The sequence below is a fragment of the Podarcis filfolensis genome (genome assembly GCF_964270895.1).
Source record: "Podarcis filfolensis genome assembly, chromosome: 2".
NCBI lineage: Eukaryota > Metazoa > Chordata > Lepidosauria > Squamata > Lacertidae > Podarcis > Podarcis filfolensis.
The window spans coordinates 59,567,906-59,588,543 of NC_139605.1; the positions used below are offsets into that span (position 1 = coordinate 59,567,906).

General features: G+C 42.6%; 1 protein-coding gene across 4 annotated transcripts; it reads right to left on the bottom strand.

Moving 5' to 3' along the window:
* Positions 1-56: 56 nt before the first annotated feature.
* CNOT8 (CCR4-NOT transcription complex subunit 8) lies at positions 57-9,707 on the bottom strand. Of its 4 annotated transcripts, none has more exons than XM_083603928.1 (8): positions 9,521-9,706; positions 6,920-7,116; positions 6,083-6,265; positions 4,857-5,050; positions 3,522-3,683; positions 2,661-2,805; positions 1,357-1,467; positions 57-1,178 (listed from the first exon to the last, which is right to left on the bottom strand). In XM_083603928.1, exons 3-8 carry the CDS (start codon positions 6,197-6,199, stop codon positions 1,029-1,031), a joined length of 879 nt encoding a protein of 292 aa, XP_083460054.1. In that variant the 5' UTR covers positions 6,200-6,265; positions 6,920-7,116; positions 9,521-9,706; the 3' UTR covers positions 57-1,028. The 4 variants fall into 4 exon arrangements, with proteins under 4 accessions (XP_083460054.1, XP_083460055.1, XP_083460056.1 ...); XM_083603929.1 differs by lacking the exon at positions 9,521-9,706 and adding an exon at positions 9,297-9,439; XM_083603930.1 differs by lacking the exon at positions 6,920-7,116 and having other exon boundaries at positions 9,521-9,707.
* Positions 9,708-20,638: the final 10,931 nt, after the last annotated feature.

Consider the following 20,638-nt stretch of genomic DNA (forward strand, 5'->3'; position numbering starts at 1 on the left):
CAGGAGACCTTTTTAAAACACAATTTCAAAAGAAGTGTGGAAAAAGTCAGAAAGTCTCATGCCTTAAGAAAATTCTTTATTTTACAAAATTAAGAACCAATCATATATACATGAGCATTTAACTGCAACCAGTGAATACTTTTACATAATGGGGAGTTATTAAGCTTGTTAAAAATACCACACTATCAGGATTTTTTCTCTCCCTCAAACAGATTTTGGTTTTCAAGATTGTATGAAATTTGCTATTAAATGCACTTTTAGTCTGTAACCATTTAACAATTTTGGGTTGCTCTTTAAAGTACTATAAAAGGGACATCTAAAAGCTGAACTAGCCTTCATTGGTAGGTACGTGTGATTTTATCCATTTACTCAACAACTTGGTAGAAGGGTAACTTGGAATTAATTTTCGGTCCACATTGTTAGTGTAGTCTCAATCATGCAGGCAGTTTTGATTCTATGGTAGTTAAGATGAAGCATACTGCTATATGACACACGGCCCGGCAATCTAAAAGGAGAAGCTAGCTATAATACAAGCCAGCACAACCCTTACGGCTGCTACTAAGATGTAAGCATCTCATGCATTATGTCTCCACCACCAGGGCTGAATGGATCACTTTCACAGAATTACTTACACAAAAGATAAAAGCTAGCAGAGGGCTTAGGAACACATCACCCTCACAGAGAGCAAAAAAAGGTTTAAAATAAGCTTTCAAAAGCTAAATCTGCAAGTGCATGAGAGAACTGCAGCACTGCTGAAAGTTCTGAAATGACCTGCGCCTTGCAAATTCAGCAAGTTTTAAAAGAAAACAGAGGTATATACACTGTAGTTTGTATCTGTTTTTACTTATGAGCATGACACTCTACCAGCCATTATGAAACTGCTGATTAGAATCAGCCAAGATTCATAGCAAAGATGCCTTTTGCCCTCTGTAAAAACGCTAGTTCTTCTGCCATGTGTTTGAGATGTAACACTTTAAAGGAGGAAGCTTGCCCCATGGACCCATGTTCTGTTGAACAGCATTCTGTTGTCACTGCTGCAAATTGTTGATAATAGCCAGAATACTCATTTTCTCTTGAGCTGCTTCTACATCTTCACTCTGTTTCTGAGCCACTCCCGTACCAAGGCCATAGAGTCTCCCACAGTACTTTGCATCATCAATTGTGTCCTCAAAGAACAACTGCAAAACAGAAAAAAATACACGTCACAAGTTGTTTCATATGACTAACCAACTGCAGAAACCATGGAAAGGGAAACTCTGTCTAGTGAAAGGAAAGCTGGAGATACCAAGGTGGTTAGAATTTGCTGGCAAGCTACTGTACACTCTCACGATTTGGTAGGAGACAAGACACGCCTACCTCTTTCATTCTGAAGAATGCCATCCCAGTGAGTAGCGAGTCTGATCCAGCTTGGTGCTGCCGTCCAATCCGCTGTAAATCCAGCTGGTCAGCAACTTCCTGAAGGCCTCCCTGCAAGAGAGAAGAAATCAGACCTAATCCACCTCACTTCTTGTCTTCTCTGCCTATGACAATTAGAGAGCTCACAGCATTTTACAAGAATTTCAAATCGAAGGCCAAGGGTTAGACTTGTATTTATTAATAAGGTTAACCTTGGACAAGAATTTATAGTTACTATACCAGCAAGCTTTAGAAACTACAGTACAAACACAGAGCTATCAAACAAGTTCAATTTTGCTATCGGCATATCTTAATACACGCCTCAGGATTGGCATTTGCCTCCAAACTCAATTTGATCAACCCATGAGTCATAAATTTAAGTGAACAGTAATAAAAGTGCAGTTCACAAAATGTAAAACAAAACAAAAAAATTCTAGGTTGCCAGAGGCCAGTCGCGAACTTCTTTCAGAGTACCACATCAGATCACAGGAAGACTCCCTGTAACACTGGTGTGAAAACAGCTTGGTGAATGAGGCATATGTGCATGATTACTCACACAGAGCAAGGATCGAGTGCACACTTCTGCCATTTGTATTGAACGACACCATGGTACAGTAGGTTGCCACTCACACAATGGTTGTTTATTGCAAGGAGTATGTGACACTGGTCATCAAATAGTAGGCCAGTAGCAGGGAACCATTTTTCTGTGGGCCATATTAACAGTGGCTGAGGCTGAGTCAGTGTCAGCTCTTTTTCTCCATCATTGTTTTCCACACCCTATACCCATCTCTAAGAAAGCATAAAGGCACCTTGGTTTTATCTGCTTTCAGCTGTCCCTAACCCCCAGTCTCTCTTTCTGTCCCTTCTTCAGCTCTATTCAACCCTCCATTGCAGTTACCAGCCCACACTCCCTCTCAATGCAAGGAAGATTCCCACACACACCCCTCATCTTGGCAAAGCTCATCTGCTCTGCTATCAGGGAGATTTGGTAGTCTGGTTAATAGGAAGGAAGTGATGGAACACTGTGAAGAATTCTTATCTCATTATACATGACAAAGCCATTTTTCACCTTCTCACCCCTTGCTTTTTCCTGTAAGACCTATTGCAGTCGTTAAGAGTCGTCAACAGGCTCTTCACAGCTATCTGCCAATCACCCATTCCCACCACCCTTCTGAGTAATACCCCTCCCCACCTTCTCACTATATAGAAGGATCTGGCAACTTCTGTTTCAAATTTTGCAATTACAGTAAAATCAAGTACTGTACCTTCAGGTTTTTGCAGCTCTTCATGAGGTACTTAACGTCATATATAGATGGAAAGAAAAGGTTCAAGATATGAAAGAACTCATGTTCTTCTTCTGGAAGCCTTGAATCTGTCAGAAGTTTTACCATATAACCGAAGTCATAGCCACTGAGGAAGGAATTATGCAAAGACAGATCAACCAATGGTTTAAATGCATTATTTTCAAACCTGGTTGGTACTACTAAAATGCTGTTACTAGGAGATATCCTAGAAGCAGTTACTAAAAAGCACCTTGAAGCCAAGGTTATCATTATTATCAACATTAATTAACAGTACATGCTGAACGCTCAACTACTGCAGATTTCTGGCAGGGAAAGAACATTTCCCAAATAGGGTCTTTTTGGAATTCATAGTGAATCATGTACTTAATTTAATCAACCAGCAAGCACTTGAGTGCTGGTAGTTCTGAAAACTAAAAACAAGACAATGCTTCACAGAATTGTAGCATTGGAAGGACTCCAAGGGTCATCTAGTCAACCCCCTACAATGAAGGCATTGTTCTGCAGGGGGACGACTAATAAGCTTATATTTATTTGCAAAGGGCACAGAACAGAGATGCAGAAGACTACACTGTGGAGTCTTACTTTAGCACAAAGAATTTCATCACCTTTCCCATCTCTCATAATTACCTCACTCAATAACCCGTTCAAGTTAAGGGGACTTAAGCAGAAGGGGAGGACGGAAAGCACTTGCTCCCAGCTTCTTTGTCAAAGGCCCCCAACTTAAGTTTTATGGGATATGCAAACTCTACAATCAAGCATAAATTTTTCACAACATAACGTAAAAGTGGCTAAATGTTAGAAGTGAAATGCTATTTGACAAACCTGTGAAATGAAAGCCACTTGACATTGTCACAGAGCACCACACCAGAGGTCATAAGTAGTTCAGCAAAATGCAAGGTATCAATCCCTTCTTCTTCATGCTTCTGAAACTGCAGTCCAGAGCTTGCAAGAAGGTCTATTGAATCTTGAGAATACATATCTTCCCTAGTGAGAAGAGCAAATAAATGTTATAGATCAGGTCTTCACTGTGCCTAAATGAATCAATGGAACTTTTATAATATTTATTTATAACCCTCCTTTTCTCCCAATGAGGCTCAAGACAGATTACAGATAAAAACAAAAACCACTAAAAACACAGGAAAAAAACCAATCATTTAAAAGCAATTAAATATTAATAGAATTAAAACTATATACATATATAAAATCAGTATAAAACATGGAAATTATTACAACAGAAACAGCACGACAGTAGCCCTTTCATTAAAAGAAGTCAATTCCCAAAAGCGTCTTGGAGCAAGAAAGTCTTAAACCCACCCCAACCCTGCTTCAGAAGGACAGCAAGAAGGGAGCCAGTCTTGCTTCTCTAGGGAAGGCGTTCCAAAGTCTGCGAGGAGCCACCAAGAAGGCCCTCTCCCATGGCTCCACACAGCATGCCTGTGAGGGTGATGGGCCTCCCCCTAAGATATCAAAACCCAGGCAGGCTTGTATGAGGAGCAGCTGCTATCCCTGTGCAAAGTGAGAGCACACTTCCAGACTCTCCAGCATAAACTCCTCACTGGGGAATGAGAAAGGAAAGTCCACAAAGAAATAGGAGATTGGGAGTGTGTAAGTACAAAGGCCCCAGAACATTTGAGTAAATGCAGGGCCACTATGTGTACTTTTACCATGAAAAATGCCAGCTTCTTGCCATATACTTGGGGTAAAAAAATGGAAGGCATTTTTGTTTTGACAATATTTTCCAGCTGGATAAAAAAGTATCTCCTTTAGGTTTAAAAACAATAAACATTTGCCTTGAATTGTTTTTTGTGCTGCTTGTATGGCATATTTGCAAACTACCATGAGAAGCATGTAAAAGGCAATTCGTAAATTAAAAAGTTATAATGATACTTACAAGAAATACTTTTTCCTGATTAGGGTGATGGGCCTGCTAAAGACTTAAAGCCCGAACAATTTGGCAATAATCCTAGGTTTAAAAGTGATTTTTAGTAACATTTTGACAAAAAACCCATCGTTCTGTGCTGGCACATTGATTTGAAACATAACCCCTTCATATTGAGATGGGATTTTTTCCTAGCTGGCAAGCAGCTCTTCCTCCTATGTGGGAACAACCTTTCAGAGAAAAACTGATTCACACATTCCCCAACTTTGAAGACTTACGTAAGATTGAACTTGAAGTTAAACTGCCATGTGTTGATCCCAGCAGGGTATTCGCCTTTCTCATTTGTGAAGGTCAGGCCTAGCTGGATGATTTTCAGCAGATCAACATTGCATCGGAGCAACTGATACTGATAGTCTATAGAGCTGCGAAATTCACCTATTGGTCGAACAACCACCCCAGGAAACTCTGTGTCCTAGAAAAACAAAGAGAAGTCCAACCCAAACCTTGTAAGTTCTATTCACAGATATAACACACACCAATGCAATAAACACCACAGACTATCTCCTGAATTCTGCACTTGCCGGCTTCCTGGCATCAGCGTCACGAAAAGTTAATTAAGCATGCATAAAATAATGCCTATAGCCAACTGCAGTTTCTCTTTTTGTGGCCCTTTTCCTTCTTTGGTGAAACATCTGCCCCCCCCCCAGCCATTCTAAAATGGGAGATAGTGAGAGAATGCCTGCAGCACTACAACTGCATAGCCACTCCTCCCCCTGGATACAGAGGCACATGGTGATTCAGATGCCCTTGGCAGCTGTTTTTCCAGCCTGTTGCAGGCACTATCTGTGCACTATCTGCAAAGTGAATCCTTCATGTGCCATTGCCCCTGAATTCAACGGAAGGAGTAGAGATACAAGGTGACTGGGAGGGACAAGGGAATGAAGGACAACAGGAATGCAACAACAACAAAAAAAGGTTTTCTTCGCCTACAATTTAAACAATTTAAATTTAAACATTACCAAACTTAAAACCATGGAGAGACCTGGTCTGAACAAAGACATTGGATTCTTATCTCATTATACATGACAAAGCCATTTTTCACCTTCTCACCCCTTGCTTTTTCCTGTAAGACCTATTGCAGTCGTTAAGAGTCGTCAACAGGCTCATCACAGCTATCTGCCACCACCCATTCCCACCACCCTTCTGAGTAATACCCCTCCCCACCTTCTCACTATATAGAAGGATCTGGCAACTTAACCTCATTGCAAAAGGAACTTTGTACTTGCTTATAGCTTCATCCCCTACAGCCCAAACCAATGAAGCTAGGCATTTGCTCATCTGATATCTCAATCTGCATTAAGGACACTGAAAATCCTCCTAAATTTCATCAGGTGTTATATCACATCTACCAATTAGCTGAACACACTAATTTAAGCTATAATAACTCATTTGTCTACATATAAATCCTATATTTAGAAAGCTGAATACTGGAAGACATATTTACCATTGCGATGTAGCTGTAACTAAGAACTATTTCCCGAATTTTTCTCATTTCCTCTTCTAGATTATTTGCCCATACTTCGCAGATCACCTGACTGTTTTCTGCAAGTGCCGCTGGCATCCTGAGGGATTTGCACCACAATCACAAGAGCAGGGTGGGAGCGCCAAGATGTCAAGATAAACCACCCTAAATATGTAGGGAAAATGACAAGTGCTTATTCCAGCAAGATATTCATTTCAGAGAAAAACAGGGAGAAAAACATCAGGGACAGGGAGTCCAATCCTATACATGGTTACTTAGAAATAAGTCACAGATGGCAGAGTTCCACTCAAGACTTCCCCTTTCTCTCCCTGCATACCCTCAAAATCAGCTCTAGGGGCTCTCCCCAACCCCCAGATCAGATTCTGAGGGGAAACAATAGCAAAGCTGTAGCCACTGTCTGGTGAGCAAGGTTATCAGTGGTTTATTACAGTATTTTGTATCTTCCTTAAGGGTATAAACACTAAAACGATTGCATTTTCTACATTTGTGTTTTGCTGTTTCGAAACAGGCGTTTGTGTAATTCTTATACTGACTGGAAGACAGATCCGCTTTCTCCAGCAACACCCCAGAGACTATGCATAAGGCTTGTGCCCTGGATCCTTGTAGACTGCAGCAACTAGAGACATACAGGACATACTCCTTCAAGGCTCCATATATTGGCCACAGGATGTTCTTTTTGAGCAGGCATTGTACACAATTCTGCCACAGCATGCACATTTTCCAGTGCATCTTGGATATTACAATTTAAATAGATCCATTCCACACAATGCAGGAATTGGGCCTTGTTGTGGCACTTACCCTTTGAAATTTCCTCCTCTTGAATATTAAACAAGTCTTCAGTAGTCTTTTCAGTGACTACTGAAGACCTTCTTTCAACAGCCTTTTTAAGTTGAGATCTTTTCCAGTCTGATTTTGTGCATATCAGAACTGTTGTTAAGATATTTTTGAAGATATTTTTGCTGTTTTGCCTCTTGTTGTTTGCTGCCCAGGTTCCTCTGGAATGAAGGATACGATATAAAATTAGTAAATAAATATGCATCTTGACCAGAGAATGTTAAGATATGCACATTCCTAAAAGACTGGTGTTTTAAAAAAAGAAATTCAAAATGCACAAGGCATGCATTGCTGCTTCTGCCTCCTGAAAAAGTCCATTGAAAATCACTCTTATTTCTTCCCATGCAAAGGCAAAAGGCAAAGAACTTGGGAGAAGAATATTTATTTTGGGTTCACAGAACAGGGTTATTCAATGTGGCCAAGTTTGTGGGTGGCACCAATTTCTTTTACAGTAGTGAACACCAAAACAGATCACAAAGCATTTCAAAAGGATCTTTCTGAATGGAGTGAAACAGCAACATAGGAATTGGCCTCCACAGTCACTTATGAACTCACTATTAAGACCATATTCATGGAAGACAATCTTACTCAGCTACAAGTGATCGCCAAAGAAGGAGGCGGCAAATGAAGTTGTTAAGAGTAGTATGATGAACTTTGGTGCAAAAAATATCAATTTCATATATATACCAATGGAGGCTGAACTGGTAATAACTACCCAGGAAAAAAATATTTCCATTTAGAAAAAGAAAGATGAAACATAATACAGGTTTATAAAAACTAAACACAGTATAGAGAAATCAGAAATAAAAACACATTTTTCCCTCTCTTGTAATACAGTAACAGAATGTTAAACTATGGAATTCACTACCACAAAATTGGTGACGATATTTACTTCCAGTCTCAAGATCTAGTAGTAACTTGGCTTCCTCTCTTATGGTGCTATATTTCACACTATTTTGTCTAACCTTTTGACTATGAAAACTTTAGGCTTCTCAGAATTGCTTGTTGTGAAACAAGGATTTTGTTTTAAGCCTGCTGCTCTGAGTGTTCCTAAACACAACCAAGTGAACATTCTTTTCACTATTTTATATGAATCTGCCAGAATCTTTTTCTAAACCCAAGTAACCTTCAGTAAAATTATCTGCCCTAAAAACCATGCCATTATTCTGAACATTCTTCTTGCATTTCCTTATTTATATTTGCTTTTCAGAGTAGCAGTAACAGTACTAAAAATGCATAAAAATCAACAGGATTTTTGCCTCACAAGTTTGAGAAGAACAATCTTTGCCTTCCTACAGATGCTTCAAACTGTGCTGTTTCCAAAATATTCTCTCTATGAAACCCAAGTTATATCTTAGATATTAAGAACTTTCATTATGTATAATCATTTTTAACCCAACAGTCTTTAAAGAAAACCTCATGTAACAATCTCAAAATTCTTAAACTATGTCCACTAGTTCCAAGTATATTATTATATTTGTTAATTACGCTTCACCACGACACTCCAGAGTGTTACATCTAAAATAGGCAATACAATACTGTACAGTACATCATTTTAATCAGACTGTTCCGCCTCACCCAAACAGCAGGTAATACTGTTTACTGATCAATCTACTTCACATTCTGCTTTCAGTCAGTTATACAAATCCAAAAAAGCAGGATTTCCAAATTATTCCAAATCATCCCTCAAACCCCTTTAACAAGGCAAACCACCCAGACATTTCTTTGCCAGAATTAGCTTCCTATGCTCCACCCCAGAAGTTAAGGAATATCTGTATTTTCTTGCAGCCTTTGCTCTCCCTCTTTGGTTTTCTCCTTGCCCTGGAAGCTTCCACCCCTCCAAGCATCACCCGCATCCAACACCCTCCTCCATTCGTTCACCAGTACTTTTCGGCTACTGTCTCAACTCCCCCGAGCGGGAATACAGACTGGAGTAAAAAAAAATACCAATTTTCTGCTTAAATGCGAGGCCTCCTTCGATCTCCGTAACAGGGAAGGAGGCCGGGGGTTAGAAATGTAAGGAAACAAGGACGAAGAAACAAATCGGCTTAATAAAGAGCACAATATTCTTACACGCAAGAGAGTCTTTTGTCGCGACGAAATCTAGACCGACCTGGACTATGTGACTTCGCAGCAGAAGCCTCTCTCGTCCCTGATCCCTTCCAACAGAGAGGGAATATTCTCTCTCACGAAAGAAGCATTTGCAGGACAACTTGCGCGCGTGTGTGTTTCTCCGCCCGCCCCCCGCGATGCAAGAAAAACCTCTCCGCGCGGAAGTTTAGGCCCTCGCTTCTACGTGCCTTGCGCGGAAGGAGGAGGAGGAAACGACGACGCCACAAACCTCTGAGGTGCTGGAGCCCCTGCTCTGCCTTCCCCACCTTGGGAGCTACGCAAGCGAGAACCGAGGGTTTGAAAAAAACACCACCCACAACCAGGAAATCCGGTCAGCAAACAAAGGAGCTTTCCCGCCCGAGACCCTCCAGAGGCTCCTCCCCCTCCCCGCCCTCTCGACCCCCAACCTCTCCTCGCCTGGCCTAAGGCCTAAATGCGAGCCCAACGCCTCACCAGGAGCGCGGGGAAACCGAGCGCCGGGCCGTTGCTCCTTTCCGCCGCCTTGGTCTTCCTCTGGTGGGGTCCCTTCTAGGCTACCGATTTTCCATCGCTCGATGGTTTGCTGAGCTGGGCGTCTTTTTCTCTCTATCGCTCTGTTTTTCTCCCTACACGCATGCGCTCTAAGCGAGCCTTTCTGGGGCAGGAAGCATCCGGCTTTCCGTAAGAGACGCCGGAAAGAGGAAAGAGAGTGTTCACTTTTGCACGTGAACACTGCCTGCAGCGGCTCCTCCTCCCCGCTGTGTTCCAACTGCGCCTGCGCCTGGGAGGCGTTGGGTAAACCCAATGAGCAACGCGTGTCCTGTCGAAAGGGATGGCTGAGTTTTTTGTTTTATGCGTTATGGAGCAGGACTCAACGGCGGCAGAGCCCGCCCAGAAAGGAGGAGAGGCAGCTATGAAAGCGATCGAGCTGTTTTGTTTTGATTCTGGCAAACTCTGCTTCAGCAGTTGATGCAGCAATCCGAAAAGCACCCTGGTTTGGGAATAATAATAAGCCCCCTTGAACCCCGTGCGATTCATTCCCATAAGATTTATTCCCGAGTGAGAATGCATGCTAATGCGCCATGACAGTAATGTTAAGCACACTTGAGACCTGGTTCTGGACTTTGAAGTAAATCCATTTCAGGTCACTGGGAGTCATTCCCAAGTAATTGCATTACAGTCTTTAACCTGATACGGAAGGGGGGGCATGTCTTCTTCACCTTCTTCTTCGCTACAATATATCAATTTCTTTCCAATTGTCAATGTCAAAAGGGACTAAAATCTATAAAATTCATAGAAAATCAACGTGCCAATTTGCTCAATTTCTCTAGGACTCCATCACACCTCCCCTGTCCTCCATAATCCCTCAAACAAGGTGTCAAGACCCTAATCCTGTCAAATCACTCTGCCTCCAGGAAATGCCAGTACATGGACCATTGTCTTCTCATCAGGATGTGCTTATCTGCGCATATCTCCAGCTCTGCATATTCCCCCCTCCCTCCTCCATATGTTAATCCTGTGTAACCCAACCTCTTCTTAATGTATTCATGATGTAATCTGTGTAACCCAACCTCTCTTTAATGTATTCATGATGTAACTGGGATGTATTTTGCACTGTATTCTGGGACATGGAGGGAAGTTTCAAAAGTTTATGTCACCCCTTTCTTGCGGTTCAATCTCGCCTTGAACCTGTTGCGCAATAAACGTGGATCTTCTGCAGCTTGCTCCTGTCTCCGGCTGAGCTCATTTTCCTCCGCAGGGACTAAGTCCGACGAGCTGGGTGGCTGAGCAGCCTCGCACCCAGATTTTTACCGTAACAGATGGCGCCCAACGTGGGGCTTTGCGGTTCTCCTGTGTTGCTGACCAGGGGCCCTGAAATCTTCAGCCGGCACCGGGCCATTTTGCCTGGGAAGATCCTTTGGACCCCCGGCCATCTTCCGGGCGGTAATCAAAGCCCCAGGAGTTCAGCCGGGGAGCAAAGAGGGATCCAGCCGGCTTATTCGTCGATCCCGGGATCATCATAGAAGACACGTGAGTATAAGGAAAAGGAAAAATCCAGTGCACTGGTGGGAAGGGGGTGGAAGTCTCCTGGCAACTGAATTCTCTGCCCTCCTCTCTATCGCTCCTTCTTGCCTTTCTCTTGGTCCGGTTAGTGAGAGAGACCGTGGACCGCTGCTCGACCCGAAAGGGGGGTTCTGAGCTCTATCTCTTAACTCTTAAACCCTCCAGCCAGCCGCACCAATTGGGAGCCCGAAAGTAAGACGGAGAGAGCCGACTTGAAAGACAGCCGACTCTCCGCAACGGGCATCTCAGTTGAAAGCAAGGGGTTGGAGCTCTCTTTCCGAACTTCCCTAGCGCCCGGCAAGGGGGCAGGAAGGGGTCTGGCTTTCTGTCTCAATCCCAGCCGCACTGGTCGGTGCCACGTAACACGTGTATCGTGCGTGAGCCCGCTTCCAAAAGCAAGGGGGATTTTCGGTTCAAAACTCTATCCAGGGATCACCCGATCTGGCACCGCACGGCGCGGGCGTTCAGTAGGGCCCCTTTTCCTGAGATTGTGACGATAGGTAGGAGGTTGCCAGGAGGGATAGCCCATGAGGAATTGGGCGGGATCGGCAGAGTGGAAAGGAACCCCAGGTTATTAAATAGGAAATAGGAAAGGAATAGAAAAAGGAACCAAGTGGGTGGAGCTCGTTAAACCGTTAGGAAGTTGCCAAGCAACAAGGAAAAGGAAAACCCTAAATAGCCCCCTGTACAAGTTACCCAAATCCTAATCAACCCCTCTCTTTCTCCCTTCTCTATCCCAGACACCCCCCCCAAAAAAAGAAAAACAACAAAAAAGCAACAGCAGCAATGCATGCATATATAAAGGGGTACCCAGTCAACCAAGCGTTGTGAGCCCTGCCAGTTTGATTAACTGGTGGTGTGTTTGAAGAGGCAAGGAAGCTCATAAAACCATGTGGGACCTTCCTACTAATTTCACTTAATGAAGCCAAAGGAAGCGGCCCAACTCCTTGCGATAACCAACTAAAGAATGAGAATACATATGTTTACATATTGTCTGTTATGTGTGTTGTCTGTTAATACATATATGAGAATATGTATGTTTACATGTTGTCTGTTATGTGTGTTGTCTGTTCCTTCTGTCTCTGACAGACTGCCTTTCTTAAGTGTGCATAGTTTAAACTACAAGCTTGCTTCAAAATTTAAATCTAGGGAAGCCATGCTGGACCTTATCAATCTTAAAACAGAAAAAAAAACAAAAACACGGGCGAGGGCATGGATGAGATGGAGTTCACAGAGGCTGAGAGCAACATGAACGACCTGGTGTCCGAGTACCAGCAGTACCAAGACGCCACGGCGGAGGAAGAGGAGGATTTCGGCGAAGAGGCCGAGGAGGAAGCTTGAGGCGAGTCTGCTGGCAGTTCGGGAAACAAAACAGAAAAGTCAATAAATCCGCACAAAAATAAAAATTGAAAAACAGAAAAAAACAAAAACAAAATGAGAATGAAGGGTGCAAATGTTTGTTATTTGAGAGAGGCTCCAAAGAGTCTTCCTCCGAGTAGCTTAAGTGAGGAGTATGATTTTAAGTTGATGGTAGATAATGTTATGTTGCAACCTTTGAGTTTGTGATTCTACATCCGTGTTCCAGTCCTTTTTCCAGTATTTTGAAATGTGCTGTGAAGAAACTAATGTTTCTGCTGCAAAAGCCTAGTTGAGCCAACTGCTCTCTCAAGCTAAAATGCAGTGTATGTATTTCATTAAGCACATGCCTATGAAAATAGGTGTTCCTTCTAAGAAAATTGTTAATAAAAGGTAGAAGCTTTGATAGACAACAATTGTCTATCTATAGAGTCCAGTCCTGATATCAGTCTCTAAGATCAGCCAGGGTTTCCTGGCTTCTTATTGGAAAATGCCTCCCCCACTTGTTTCAGTCTCTTTCAGGTTCTCCCCCCCCCCCTTCTTACTTCTGTGCCAAATGAATTTACTCCTGAGCAAGCTTCCTTCAACAAGGGAGGGCGGCACATTCTTTGCTAAAAGTACCCGACATCTCACTTTCCTATGTATCGTTATTATTATTTTTTAAAAGTCTTAATTAGGCGTACTATTCCTATGCAAGTTCAGAAACATTATTAACTTTTGTATCCCTTTTAAATCAAATCCAGGACATCATTTCTGTAGGAACTTGCACTCTTAGTCTAAGGAAGTAAACTCTCACTCAAACTAGCTTCAAGATCTGCTAAAAGGGTTCTGTATAAAGCTGGGTACTTTTATTTTCCTCTTCCTTAGTACATGATAGGAGCATTGATTGTGCTCTCTTCCCCAGTAGTGCCTGTGTACATAAGTATGTGTGTGTCTCTTTGGTAGTACAAATCTTGCTGCGAAATCTTGCTGTGAACCCTATATTTTGGAGGGTTGGACTAGATGACCCCAGGGTCCCTTTCAACTCTCCCAATTTGTGGCTGTGTGGAAGGACATGTGTCCGCAAGCATTGGAGGGTAATTCTTAAATTCTGGTGTGGTGATGGAGTTGAAATTCAGCCTAGCTTTGCTCTTTAGTTTTAAAAGGTGAGAGGTGAAGCTGTGATGTTTTGAAGCACAACTGGTAATATCAAGCATTTGAGTGATTACAGTGTTTATCATTTTGTCTACTATTTAAAAATCAGACTTCAAAGTCAATTCAAAGTTTAAGCACATACAAATACATATGGGCCTTGACCAATCCTGTAAATAAAGGGCAGGAAAAAATTTTTGTCTGCAAATGGTAAGGCTGAAATGTTAAAAAAAATCCTATGAATTCTGACTCTCTGGCCATTTTTTCCCATATATAAGGGCGTGGCATTGTTCCGCGAATGACCAGAGGGAAATCACACAAAATGATAGCCCTTTCCTGTAAATAAAGGAAGGAAACATGATCCCTTAGAAAATTTCTAGCTTTGGTAAATGCTTGAATTGCGGAGTTTCTTGTTTTGTTTTAAATCTAACCCTATTTTTAAAAATCTACTCCTTACCCTTCATTTCCTTGATTCAAATGGTAATTTAGCCAAAAGATTCAACATTTTCAATAGTATAAAAGGTTTGCTGAGACATGAACTCTGCACATGCACAGAGGCTAGATCAGCTAAAAAAAGGAAAAGAAAAAGAGAGAGGAAGGAGAGGGGAGAGGAGGTTTGGAGAGCTTGGGCTGCAGGGAGAAACATCCAAATTTCCTTATGTAAAACTTGGAACCATTGAGGGAAATCACCCTTAATGTGTCCTTTGCTCCAGGGGCTACGTAAGACAAAAGAGTTAAGTACTGGACCGTCAAAGTCAGGGGGTTGCCAAGTTTCAAATCTTAACCTGCCAAATTCTTTTCATAGGTAAATATCAAAGCATTCCCCCCCCCCTCAATGGGATGTAAATCACAGACTTTGTTTGTGTGTATTTTAGGAACAGCATTTCCTGACAGGCTTCTCACATGAAATAATTTTCCCTTTTAACAGGATATGTGAACCCCGATAACAAAGTGTTTGTCCCTTCTTTTCTCCCACAGCAACTTTCTTTCTGTTCTGTAAAACAAGTCTGAATCCCTGCTATATTAGTGACTTCCATCTCTTTGCGGCTTTGACACTTTAAGTTACAAGTAATTAAGTTACAAGTTTTCATTTATTTATGTCTATGAAATTAATTGAAGCACAACCAAACATTGTTTGTGGAATGGTATTTGTTTACCTTTTGCCTGAGCATTTCTTATTAATTCTGTCATTTTGGCTAGTTCAAGGTACTTACACAACCTTAAATTGCCATTCATTTTCTTGGTATTAAGTCATTTCCCAGTATTTTGCTATTAACATCCTAGCCGATATTGTCACATCAAGAAACACTCTTTTATTTTCATTGTTACTTCAGATTTCTTAAAATTGTGTGTCTTAGCATTTATTTATGGTTCCTCATAGGTCATTGTGTGTGTGTGTGTGTGTGTGTGTGTGTGTTTTATTATTATTTTAACCTTGTATTTTTTTTTACAGTTCTCTTTCTCTACATATGGAGTAATTTTTTATTTAATAATATGGGAGGGAGACGATAAAAACCAAAGTGAAGGAAAGCAAACAAACTTAGCAGATAATAACAGTAATTATATGGAAATGTGATAATAATATTGAAATGAATAAAATGCTTAATCCGCTAAGATTTTTATTATTTGCAGCTTCCCACGGAAACTGAAGGACATCCTTTTTGCCTTTCTCCCCTTCCCTTTTCTAACTCTGTCTTTTAAGTCCCCAAAACCCTGCCCCTTACAGGATATCACTTCTACAAATGTGTTACTACAGATCCAATTAAAAGCTTCGCCACCACAAGACCTGCAACAACAACAGACACCAAAGTTTTCAAAGTGGCCACAGCTATCTCTTTCAAAGGATATAGACTGCCGGGGGAGTGGGCCTGACAAAGGGGGGAGGAGTTGAATTGCAAGGACATTTTCTCACTTTTGAACCTCAAGACTGTGCTCTGGCATTGAGAAGATACATGCGTAAAAATATCACAATTGTCTCAAGATATGCAACTGATACTTAATTAGTTTGTTTTGTATTATGTGTTATTACGTAGGAATGTTGAAATGTGTCTGACAGTGTGTTATTTCCACAAATGGGGGGGGCTATTTTTGTGGCTATTTTTGTGTGTAATTGTTTTTATGTTTAATGTCTTATTCCTTACACCCCAGTGGAGGATTCTCATACATTTTATGCCTTTTAACAGATCAGGCTATTATGTAGTCCAATGTTTAGAATTAGATAAATTTATAACCACATTTCGTTGTTTCACCTGGCACTCTGCCAACTTCCCTAACCATTTTAAAATGTGCTAAAACTCACTTTACCAAGGAGGAGCTTCAGGAAGGTGTATATGCTTTGGTTTAGCAGGAATAATCCCTTATAGAGTTAAATTGACTTATTTGGACAAGTGCCCCTTAAGAGTGGTTTTGCTTTAACAGATTGGTTTGAAAAGTTGAGAACCATGGGGCAAGATAAATTCAAATTGGACTCAGTTTGAATTGGGCAAGTGTATCCAGGCTGCAATTAGCTTTTTGGTCCTTAAAGTGCAAGTGAGCAACTTCCCATGACTGCAAGACCAGAGCCTATAATAATAAAATCCCATAGAATGGCCAAGGCAAGGACATTTCTCTTATGACGTGTCCAAACCTGTGCCAGCTGTGGTGAGTGCCAGGCAACATGGTTAATATGAAAGCCCTAAGTGGATTCACCAGGGATTGCCACTACTGTGCCACTATGCCAGTGTGAGACCACAGAAGAGCTACCTTCGCACCTGAGAACACAAAAACGGTGGAGCTAAAAAAAACTAAACTGCATTTTTTTTTCCAGTCAGTAGTGGACCTTCCTGCTAAATGTAAAGCATAGACCACTATTGAACAAAATACAACAGGTGTTCTTTTATGTGATATCCTATATCCAGCTATCTGCACTACTATACTTGCAAATGACCTTAAGAGGCATGGCTTGCAAGTCCCCTTCAGGTTTGCACAAACCCACACATCTGGTACGGTGGATACCAAGTTATTATTTAGTGCATATCTATATAACATACACGTACATTGTATTGGTCCGTGTTGCTCCCTCCTTTGCTGCCCTGCTCAACCCACCTCTTTTTCCATTAGAGCCAATTCCCACTCACAGGGCACCCCTACCTTCACCGAGATTTAGGGTGCGGAGAAAAGATTTGCAAGTTCTTACAGAACTTTAATGCAAATCTATCTCCGAATGGGGGACTGATACGGAAGGGGGGGGCATGTCTTCTTCACCTTCTTCTTCGCTACAATATATCAATTTCTTTCCAATTGTCAATGTCAAAAGGGACTAAAATCTATAAAATTCATAGAAAATCAACGTGCCAATTTGCTCAATTTCTCTAGGACTCCATCACACCTCCCCTGTCCTCCATAATCCCTCAAACAAGGTGTCAAGACCCTAATCCTGTCAAATCACTCTGCCTCCAGGAAATGCCAGTACATGGACCATTGTCTTCTCATCAGGATGTGCTTATCTGCGCATATCTCCAGCTCTGCATATTCCCCCCTCCCTCCTCCATATGTTAATCCTGTGTAACCCAACCTCTTCTTAATGTATTCATGATGTAATCTGTGTAACCCAACCTCTCTTTAATGTATTCATGATGTAACTGGGATGTATTTTGCACTGTATTCTGGGACATGGAGGGAAGTTTCAAAAGTTTATGTCACCCCTTTCTCGCGGTTCAATCTCGCCTTGAACCTGTTGCGCAATAAACGTGGATCTTCTGCAGCTTGCTCCTGTCTCCGGCTGAGCTCATTTTCCTCCGCAGGGACCCGCGGACTTAGTCCGACGAGCTGGGTGGCTGAGCAGCCTCGCACCCAGATTTTTACCGTAACAAACCACAAGGAAAGTGCCATTTTGAAACCGTGAGGACTTTGTTTCCAAGGTAAAGCGGGATCATTCTGCGAAATAGAGCCTGCAAGTTGAAAGTTTCCCTAACTACGATTTGTTGTTGTGACCCCATGGACCAGAGCACGCCAGGTTTTCTGCTGTAGATCGCCTCTTCTGTGATGTACCGTATTTTTCGCCCTATAGGGCGCACCTAGGTTTTTTGGGGGGGAATAAAGAAAAAAAATTATTTCCCCCCCAGGCGCAGGGCTGGGGCGGGGGAAGCCCGAGCTTCCCCCGACCCCAGCCCCCAGAACAGGCTGCTATCTGCAAGCCTTGGGAGCCTGGTGGGAACTCCCGTCGGGCTCCCCAGGCTTGTGGAGAGCTGCCCGAAGCCCGGGGTGTGCTCTGCTGCGCTCCCCGGGTTTCGGGCTGCAGACTGCTGTCCGCAAGCCTTGGGAGCCCGGCGGGAACTCCTACAGGCTCCCAAGGCTTGCAGATAGCTTCCTGAAGCCTGGAGAGCAAGAGGGGTCGGTGCACACTGACCCCTCTCGCTCTCCAGGCTTCAGCGAAAGCCTGCATTCGCCCCATAGGACGCACACACATTTCCCCTTCATTTTTGGAGGGGAAAAAGTGCGTCCTATAGGGTGAAAAATACGGTATATATGATATATTGGGGGGTGGTCTTGAGCTACAGGGTGGACAATTTCAAAAGACTATATAATGGCTTGCACACCATTGTTCTGGATTCCTCCTCCCTCCTGCAAGGGGGGGTTGAGCACCCTGTTGCAACAGTTTAATAAAGATCAGGCTTTGCTGCTTTACTTCTCAATATTCTCTGGTTGGCCTCTGTTATTTTATCCTACCTTTAGAGAACCTACATAAGGGCTCTGTATGGGCTCTTGGCTACCCCATAATGAAAAGGGAGCAGTTTTTTCTTAGAATCTCTTTATTTAAGTAATCCAATCTAGTTTGATCAACATGCCCCTGTGTCCACTCTAGGCAAACAAGGAATGTTGTATTTGACTGCTCCAATGGATTACATCCCACACATAGCTCCACCTTTGATACTGCCCTGAGCACTTACCATACTTTGTAGCCTTTTTCTGTCTCTTCCTCTGGTATGGAATTTCTCTGTGTGGTCGTTACCTCCTCTTCAACAATGCTCATTTGCCTACCCTTCCCACATTTTGCCTCTTGCTCCTGTTACCTCAGTCCATTGACCCAGTGGCTTTCTCTGAAGCACCATCCTCTCACTTCTTGCCTGTAGTTTATGACCCATTATTCCCAGTTTTCCTTCACCCTTTATCTCCAAAGAAATGGAGTATTTTGCTTACTCCAGTTTTCTGGAGTTTTTCTTCTCCAACTCACTTCTGCCTTGAGCATTCTATTCCAAAACCAAAATAATCGATAATTTCCTTGTTCTGTAGGTGAGTTCAGCACACCCTATGGCTTTCAGTGCCACCTTTATGCTGATACCTCACTTCCTTTCTTCCTTCATACCTCACTTCCTTTCTTCCTTCATCTCAAATCTCTAAATGCCCCTCTCATGCAAGTATTTTTCTCTCTAAATGATGTTTCATTGCTCCCTTGTGCTCAAAGGAAAAGGTCTTAACCATTCTTTCCACTCAATTTATTACAGCCCCACACACATAGATGACACTGATTTATGTTTAAATGGAATTAAATTGGCTTAAATCCAAGGATTATTGACCTATGTACCAGATGAGGGTGTAGATTATCATTTCATATCAACAAACACACACACACTGACATCCACTCCTTCAGCAAAATTTCAATGCCTTCTTTAGATAGAATAGGAGATAGTTGTTCATGTGCTATTCTCGGTCAGTGAAAGAGTGAAGCATATGGGAAAGTGTCCATGATCTTGGATCTAGTGACACCCATATCACATCATCTAATCACTGCAGATAAACTTATTGATGTTAGTTAAGTCAAAGTCTTAGCAAGAGATCAGCAAGTTGGACTTAGCATGAGGTGTCCCCCGCCCTTGAGAGCGATCAAAACAGAATGTTTTCTGCTGGGTGTGCCTCTGCCCTAAATGGCATCTGCACTATGATCTGCAATAATTGCAGCATACCTCCACTTACGACAAAGGGACACGGGTGGCGCTGTAGTCTAAACCATTGAGCCTCTTGGGCTTGCTGGTCAGAAGGTTGGCAGTTCGAATCCATGCAACAAGCTGAGCTCCCATTGCTCTGTCCCACCTTCTGCGAACCTAGCAGTTCAAAAGCATGCCAGTACAAGTAGATAAATAGGTAGTGCTGCGGCAGGAAGATAAACGGCATTTCCTGAGCCTGAGAGAACTCCACACCATAATGGTGAGTGTTGGACATCATCTGGAGGGGCTATTCCATAGAGTTCAAGAGCACCCCGAGGGACAAGTGGTGGGCTGCTCTGCCATCATGGAACCCATAAAAGCTCCAGAGAACCTGAAAGCTAATTTACACCTCCTTGAGAGAAGCACCACAGCATCAGTGTTCCTCCAGAGTCTTCTAATGGTTCTCAAGAAAAATAATGATTTCTGCACCATTCTGATCTGCTTTCTTGAACTGTTCCATATAGGTCTGATCCATTTCAGAGGCTCTTCAGCATGGAGATTACCTCGTCTCACTAGACTTCATGGAAGTATACCGCCATATGCCCATTTTACAACAGCCTAATCACTTACTGCACTTTGCCCATGGCCAGGAGAAACTCCCATTTGACCTCTCCGCAGTACCCCAGGTTTTCACCAAATTCATGATAGCCCACCTGTGCACCTGGTTGCCCACCAATACACCTGATATGTTCACATCTGGACAACCTTATGGTTACCAAACCTTCTCAGTCATGGGAGCACAGAAGGATTGGGGAACAACCATCCACTGCCTAAAGGAACATGGCTCCATCATCAACAGAGGCAAGACCCTACTGATCTCCAACCAATGTCTCCAACATATAGGAGTGGTGATAGACATTCCAGAATGAGACCACTCTATTCAAATGTGCTGAGTGACATTTGACATCCATCTCAGCCATTCATGCAAAGAAGGGGATACTCAGCAACAAGGCCAACTGGCTGAGTCTCCAACTGGCAGATTTAGCAGGATAAGTGGACTCTGCACAGGGAGGAGTCCCTCCAGATCTCCCAGAAGTGGGGCCTCCTGTGCATAGCCCTGTTCATTTCAGCAACAAAT